This window comes from Sinocyclocheilus grahami, unplaced genomic scaffold (assembly GCF_001515645.1).
Source record: "Sinocyclocheilus grahami isolate Dianchi unplaced genomic scaffold, SAMN03320097.WGS_v1.1 scaffold55.1, whole genome shotgun sequence".
In the NCBI taxonomy this organism is placed as follows: Eukaryota; Metazoa; Chordata; class Actinopteri; order Cypriniformes; family Cyprinidae; genus Sinocyclocheilus; species Sinocyclocheilus grahami.
In genome coordinates, this window is record NW_015505234.1 from 209,396 (window position 1) to 217,518 (window position 8,123).

Sequence of the window (8,123 nt, forward strand, 5' to 3'; positions counted from 1 at the left end):
TCATTGTACAGGTGCATCTCAATAAATTAGAATGTCGTGGAAAAGTTCATTTATTTCAGTAATTCAACTCAAATTGTGAAACTCGTGTATTAAATAAATTCAATGCACACAGACTGAAGTAGTTTAAGTCTTTGGTTCTTTTAATTGTGATGATTTTGGCTCATATTTAACAAAAACCCACCAATTCACTATCTCAACAAATTAGAATACTTCATAAGACCAATAAAAAATTTTTTTTAGTGAATTGTTGGCCTTCTGGAAAGTACAGTATGTTAATTTACTGTGTCATTTGTTGAGATAGTGAATTGGTGGGTTTTTGTTAAATGTGAGCCAAAATCATCACAATTAAAAGAACCAAAGACTTAAACTACTTCAGTCTGTGTGCATTGAATTTATTTAATACACGAGTTTCACAATTTGAGTTGAATTACTGAAATAAATGAACTTTTCCACGACATTCTAATTTATTGAGATGCACCTGTATACTTATTTTTCATTGTATACTTGCATAATGTAATTAATTGCACTGCTAATAAATGAATGTAGATTAACAAAGCAAGACACAAAAGAAAGCAAACCAATGTTCCATATTACTTCTGGATGCAGTCTGTTCCTGACTCCCACCAGCATATAATGTTCAAATGTGTACACACGCACACAAAAAATTGTAAAACAATAAACTTATTTTAAAAGCATGCAGCAAATCTCATTTTACTTCTTAAAATAAATGAATGAGGAGATTACATCAAACATGTACTGAAATATTTGTCTGTCTGTTGTACTGTCATATTGTGGAGTAGCATTTCAAAAGAGTGATAAAGGTATTAGAAACAGATTTTATTCTGTTGGTTTTACTATTCCCTACCACAGATAAATGGTTTAACTAAATGGTTTATTTTGAGAAGGTTATATAATTATTTTTGTTCCATTGTGATTACTTGCAATGGTAATAAATTAATGTAGATTAAACTAGCAAGAAAGATGGCTTAATAAAATAATAACATGTATATGAGTATAATAAACATATTTTACTTATTAATACTTTTTTTTAGCTGTTAAACCAACCAGGTAATACAAACAAGACTTGAACATTAAGTATAACAATGGATGACAGCAAAAATAAAAATAAAGAAAGACAGTAAAAAATAAAAATGAAAATACAATAAAATAAAATAAGAAACAAAGTACAGAGGTAGTGAATCAAGTTACGTAACATTCAACAGATTGTCACATAGTTTTACAAATGTAACACTTTTTTGTTGCTTATTTTTTTCAGTGTCATAATGAAGTAGGCTAGTTGAGGTAACAAATGAAAATGATTTAATTTGGGTACTGTTATAGGTAAAAATGATGAGAAGTGATAAAGCCAAGAAATGATTTGATTTGTTGAATAAGTGTGATTTTGTTTAATCCCCTGTTTATGGTTGCATGAATGTATTTTATTTTATTTGGTTTAACGTCTTGTATGATGGTTTATTTCTCTGTTATAGTATGATTAATATGAATGTCTCAGTCTGTGAGGACGTACAGTTGTGTTTGTTAGCCTATTTTGTTCTGTTATGATGCTTGAAATGCAAAAAAAATATGTGTATGTATGTATATATATAAATAAAAAACAATCGTAGCTCCTTCCTGGTTACTGCTGTTTGTGAAAAAGTAAAAAAAAAAATGCATGGTATTATAAAAAATAAGACAATGGAAAAACCCTTAAGATAACCTGTAGAAAGAAAGAAAAAACACATCTTAAGCACTCAGAATAAAATAAGTGGACTTTGAACGATTACGTAATTGTAATCGCGGTTAGGAATTCGATTAATTGTGCAGACCTACTTACAAGGTTTACATTTTTGTGCATATGCACACAACCAGATACATGAACTATATCCCAAATTACACACTATATACACTGTGCACTTGTACTATGTACTCTACCCACTAGTGTGTGTCTTTTACGTTGTTATTGTAAGCAGCAACAGTCGCTACATGAAGTGTCCAACATTCCACACTTTGTTTTTCCAGTTAATTAAGTTTATCATCCAGGTATTTGAAGTGCATTTTTTATTTCTCTCCAAAAGTTAGTTATTTAAAGAAAATGTCTAATTTAAACTAGTGTTGCGGGTAACTATTGAACCCCTTCCGTCCCTCCCTAATCTCAAATGGCAAAAGTCGACTTATTAACAGTTCTGGCTGATTTTGTTCATATTTCTGCCCTGTGTGCTGATCCTCCAGTGGATCAGTAAAGTTCTATCATATCCTCATTTAAATGACTCCTGAACATCATGTTTGTTTTTTGCAGATACCCACTAACAAATTACACATTCGGCACCAAGGAGCCGCTCTATGAGAAGGACAGCTCAGTAGCCGCACGCTTTCAGCGGATGCGGGAAGAATTTGAGAAAATCGGGATGCGGCGGGCTGTGGAAGGGGTTCTGATCGTTCATGAGCACAGACTCCCTCACGTGCTGCTGCTGCAGCTGGGAACCACCTTCTTCAAACTGTAAGCAGCCAGTGGATCACTGGAGTTTGTGTGTTATGGATGTGATCGATTCAGACGGGTGCTTTTCAGTGGTTATCTGTACTGTATTGTTAAAAGTAACCTATCCTTACATATATATAGCTAAGTTTCCATCACCCTGTTTTTATGCGCATTTTTGAAGTATCGCATCAGAAACAAGTGATGGAAATGGCAAATTTTTAATAAAAAATGTAGCTTTACGCTCGCTTGAGGTGGTTTTTGACTAGTGCAAAAAGGGTTCATGCGAATAAAAGGCGATGGAAACGCATTGCCGAGTAAATTATTCCATGCGCATCAAAAAAATAATGTGATTGCGAAATTGGGCCAGCGAAACCTAACCATCTCGTTCCTCAGCATCTGAAATGTTATGGTCATTTTTAAATGTCTGAGCAAAGTCTGTCATCAACATATTTCTGTAGAACTGTTACACGACTCCGTTCCCAAACAGCAGCATCCACCTCCGAAAGCATTGACCGCATTTATATTGTTTCGTCTGCTCGCTCTGAGGCACAATTAATTTATTATATTCAGAGGTTTCTCCTACTTTTCATAGTGATATATAGCCTAGCGCCAGTTCTACCAGGAAGTGACGATTTTGTTCTCTTTGCTTATTCGCAAATGTTTTATGCGATATTTCGATTTTGTGCATAAGTTAAATTCGCAAGTTTTGTATGGAAACCCGACTTATGATTCTTTATACATTTTGACTTGTTTGCTTTTCTTTGCATTGTTTTGTTTGTTCATTATGCATTTGTTGATAAAGTGTCTACTAATATGTTTGTCAGTGGCTGACAGTTTATATTTTGTTTTTTTACAGTCCCGGGGGTGAGTTGAACCCTGGAGAGGATGAGGTGGAGGGGTTGAAACGACTAATGACTGAGGTATTACTGCTTTTCTGACTGTATTTAAAGTGATAGTTGGTGGCATTTACAGAATGTTTTAACTACAATCTGTTCAGTTCAGAGCTGAAAGAAAGAAAGTGTAAAATGTCAGTCAAGCCAAAAACACTTATTATCGGAGTATTGTACCATCTGGTATAACATGAAATGCCATATTATGTAACAAAACTAGCAAAGATTTGAAATACACTGAAGAATAATTTCTAAATTTGTTGTGAAGATTTTGGGGCGTCAGGATGGAGTGAAACAGGACTGGGTCATTGATGACTGTATTGGGAACTGGTGGAGACCAAACTTTGAACCACCGCAGGTAACTATTCTGTTCCCTTTCCCTCAGACAGACATGCACTAGATCACTAACAGTATATATTGTTGTGTTCACTTTCAAGCGCATTAACTAAACAGAATGAAATATATAATTATTATAGTTTGATTCAATGAAAAATCACATTTAACATGTCTAATTTCCTTCCACAGTACCCTTATATTCCAGCACACATCACTAAGCCTAAAGAACATAAGAAGCTTTTTCTAGTACAGCTGCAAGAGAAAGGTAGGATGAAATACATTCTGTTAGGGCTGGGCGATATAGCTAAAAAATGTATCAACGATATAATGTTTCATATCGTTCGGTATCGAGAATTATTCACTTTTTTAGAACCTTTTTAAAAAGATTTTTAATTTGCCCAATTTATTAAGACAAACAACTATTTTTTTGTTTTAACAGTCAAACACAAAATAAAATTTAAACGAATATCTCCTTATGTTTTATATGCAAATTAAATAAGTCTTAAGGAAACTTTTGGCTTGTCTCCCAAGGCCACAGGAGGGTGCAATGAGCAAAATAATGCAGCACATTAAATTGTAAATGCAAATAACTGTCTATAAAAACGTGCATAACGTCTAAATTAACATTATATATATATCAAATATATTTTTGTAAACTGCATAAACAATTATCAACAAAACAGCATCATGTATTTATGTATTGCTTAATACAGAGCCAAATCACCGATCACACAGATTGCATTTAAAAACATTTGAGATGCAGTGAAATGAAATAAACCTTCACACATTCGCGTCGTGTTTTCTAAACGTTTAAACTGTTTTAACTTTGCATGGCTTTCTTTGTATCTCTTGCATGAGACGCGAGTGCAGCAGTCATATTTGTCCTTCTAAAAAATGTGCTGAATATGCGTTCTGTGTGAATGGCTTGGTTTCGGTTTTAACCTAATCAAGATCTTCTACGCATTGAGCTACTATATTTCTCTAATATTTTGAACGAATAATGCAGCAACCGCGCGTCTCGTTGGCTAGACTAACAAAACATTAAAATGCAACAATGTCACTTACATCATCATCACCGCATCTCGTGCTCCACTGATGACGCTCCTTGACGCTCTCCTAACATTCGATTGTACCATTTTTGCATTCAAATGCAAATGTTTATTTTAAATTCGACTAATATTCATTTTTATTCACAATCTCCTCATCACAGGCAGGCATTACAGCATGTGTTCATGTAACACGTGCCTATATTGTGCACTATATCGAACATTATTTCTATCGTTATCGAAGAAGGTGTACCGTCGATAAATATCGATACCATTTTATCACCCAGGCCTACATTCTGTTTACTCAATGCACCCTGAGTAAAAATTGATTTTACAGCTTGACTTGTGTGTTTTTAGCGTTGTTTGCTGTGCCAAAGAACTACAAGCTGGTTGCCGCCCCCTTGTTTGAGCTTTATGATAATGCTCCTGGATATGGCCCAATTATATCCAGTCTTCCACAGCTACTGAGCAGGTGAGATGTTACTTTTGAACCTTGGGCATATATATATATATGTATACTACTGTACTGTATATGGAAGTGTATATTTCTAACTTGTTTTTTATGACCATTTATAAGTCGATTCAAGTATATTGTTAATATTTTATTGAGAAATAATGTAAACAAAACAAAACAAACATTATCAATTAACAATGTATTTTGTTCCCCTCTCTCCACAACAAATTCTTTAAATTTAGTAGCATTCAAAACAGAAAAAATATAAGTATAAAACAACCAAAAATTATAGTAATTATAGAAATTGTTCACTTTAAACAATATTTATTATAAACGCCAAGCCTAAACAAATTTATTTAAATTGAAACTAGCGGCGTGTGGGAAATGCAATAATCCAAATGTGCGTGCATTGTGCTTGACGTTGATTGGTTTATAGTTTTAAGTCAATTTGTAATATAATTCGCAGCACATTTCAGATGATAAAAAATGCGATTTATAATCCTGAAAACAGCAGAAGAACCAAAAACCAAATACGCATTGACTAAGCAAATAAATCTAGCTAATAAATTGTAGCATAAATAGGACAAACTATTTCCATGTTTTCCACACAAAATTACTTTTTATTAGCCTAGCTATGAAAAGTAAAAAAAAAAATTCTCCCTCTGTCTCCTCCAAACACACAGACACACAGTACAGACACACGGCTGCGAGCACACGTGCAACAAACGTACACAGAAACTTCGCGCTGACCCGTGACATTATCAGTAAAACAGTTTAGCAACTGAAAAGCTACATGACGTTTCTCAATAACGCCACTGTTTTTGAAGAAGGTTCACTTACAGATTCGCTATTGGTAGAGATGCTGCTGCCGAAAAATGTTGAGAGACGAACATGCAGTACTCTGGTAATTTACACATGCTTAATCTCTCTCTCTTTCATAACTGCATTAGTCTGCATACTAGCATTAAAATAAATGACGTTTTGTAATCAGCATCGGGATTCTGCGATAGAAAACGCTGTAATCATGAATTATGATTTATTTTTGTTTGCTGTTTTGGGCTGGTAATATTGTATATTAATAGGCAAGGGGGCCCCACATATTTACTTTGCTTATGTCCGGCCCTGATATTTGAGCGCATTCTAATTCTTACTGAATACTGTATGTAATCGTTATATACAGCACTGCAGGCTATTTTGCTGATACTGCATCAAAATAGTCATTTTGGACTAGCTGCCTCACGGGCCGGATGAAAGTGCCCAGCGGGCCGTAGTTTGCCCACCTCTGCTGTAGCATGTAGTAAATGGGCTTCACATAATATAATATTAGTAAATGCTGTCTAATTAAATTTAATGATTGCAAATCCTTATTTCAATTGTTGTTAATTTGTTCAATCTCTTCATTCTTTTGCACAGGTTTAACTTCATCTACAATTGAGAAGCGTGAGGTTTAGTCATGACTGTGGACTGTCTCTGTGAGCGCAGTCTGATGGGGTAACAGATGAAGATGTGGTGTTTAGGTGTTGGCAAGGTCCATTGAGGTTTACGAAATTTAGCATTTTCTGGCCTGTCTGCATTAGATTGATTTAGATTGCATAGAAATGTGTGCATTTTTTCTCATTTATAGATGCATTGCAAGTCTTTGTTATTGAACTTTGTCATCAAGTAACTACAATTTTATGTTTGACAACGTGGTGAACACGGTCTTTTGAAAAAAAATGTTTCAGTGACTTCTTTTTTTTTTTTCTTTTAACCTTGTATATTTGTCAGTGCTTTTTATAATAAATTGTTTTCATGGAGATTTTGCAGGTTTCGTTTTGTATAATTTATTGTTGCTGTGTATGAAAGAAGGATTTGCATTTTTGTAATTGATATGCTATATGGCAAATTATGGTACTGTATATGTTCATGTTAGGCAAGGTTTCTTTGTCTTAATTTAGTTGTATAGACCATTTTCCACACTTACTCTGACACTAGGAACTAAACAGACTGTTTTGCTCTAAAATCTGTTTAAATGGGTGGACTAACTTGTTGCAAAAATACATTTAAGCCATTCTTTCCTGAAGTTAAGCAGAGCCACTTTTGGTAGTCCACAGCCAAAATAAAGCACAATGTTTTGACAGGTTCACCCAAAAATATGAAATTTACTCACTCGGGTCATCCAATGTATAGATAAGTTTGTTTCTTTATTGGAACAAATTTGGAGAAATTTAGCACTACATCACTTGCTCACCAATGGATCCTTTGCAGTGAATGGATGCCGTCATAGTGACAGTTTAAACGGCTGATAAATACATGACAATAAATCAAAAGTAATCATGTCATTATTTGTTGTAATTTCTATAGGTCTTTTATGTTATAAAACACTGGTCACAAAACACACAGACACACAGTACAGACACACGGCTGCGAGCACACGTGCAACAAACGTACACAGAAACTTCGCGCTGACCCGTGACATTATCAGTAAAACAGTTTAGCAACTGAAAAGCTACATGACGTTTCTCAATAACGCCACTGTTTTTGAAGAAGGTTCACTTACAGATTCGCTATTGGTAGAGATGCTGCTGCCGAAAAATGTTGAGAGACGAACATGCAGTACTCTGGTAATTTACACATGCTTAATCTCTCTCTCTTTCATAACTGCATTAGTCTGCATACTAGCATTAAAATAAATGACGTTTTGTAATCAGCATCGGGATTCTGCGATAGAAAACGCTGTAATCATGAATTATGATTTATTTTTGTTTGCTGTTTTGGGCTGGTAATATTGTATATTAATAGGCAAGGGGGCCCCACATATTTACTTTGCTTATGTCCGGCCCTGATATTTGAGCGCATTCTAATTCTTACTGAATACTGTATGTAATCGTTATATACAGCACTGCAGGCTATTTTGCTGATACTGCATCAAAATAGTCATT

At 34.4% G+C, this 8,123-nt stretch overlaps 1 protein-coding gene across 1 annotated transcript; it reads left to right on the forward strand.

Moving 5' to 3' along the window:
• The first annotated feature begins 2,279 nt into the window (after positions 1 to 2,279).
• On the forward strand, positions 2,280 to 6,927 carry LOC107583845 (cleavage and polyadenylation specificity factor subunit 5-like). Its single transcript, XM_016270200.1, has 6 exons — positions 2,280 to 2,497; positions 3,333 to 3,396; positions 3,635 to 3,724; positions 3,892 to 3,967; positions 5,106 to 5,220; positions 6,616 to 6,927. The coding sequence occupies exons 1-6, from the start codon at positions 2,280 to 2,282 to the stop codon at positions 6,635 to 6,637; spliced, it is 585 nt and encodes a 194-aa protein (XP_016125686.1). The 3' UTR covers positions 6,638 to 6,927.
• The last annotated feature ends 1,196 nt before the right edge of the window (positions 6,928 to 8,123 follow it).

Coding starts and splice junctions, on each gene's coding strand:
- LOC107583845 (XM_016270200.1), top strand. CDS start 2,280: ATGTTTGTTTTTTGCAGATACCCACTAACAAATTACACATTCGGCACC. Junction 3,397..3,634: donor TGAAACGACTAATGACTGAG/GTATTACTGCTT, acceptor TTTGTTGTGAAG/ATTTTGGGGCGTCAGGATGG. Junction 3,725..3,891: donor CAAACTTTGAACCACCGCAG/GTAACTATTCTG, acceptor TTCCTTCCACAG/TACCCTTATATTCCAGCACA.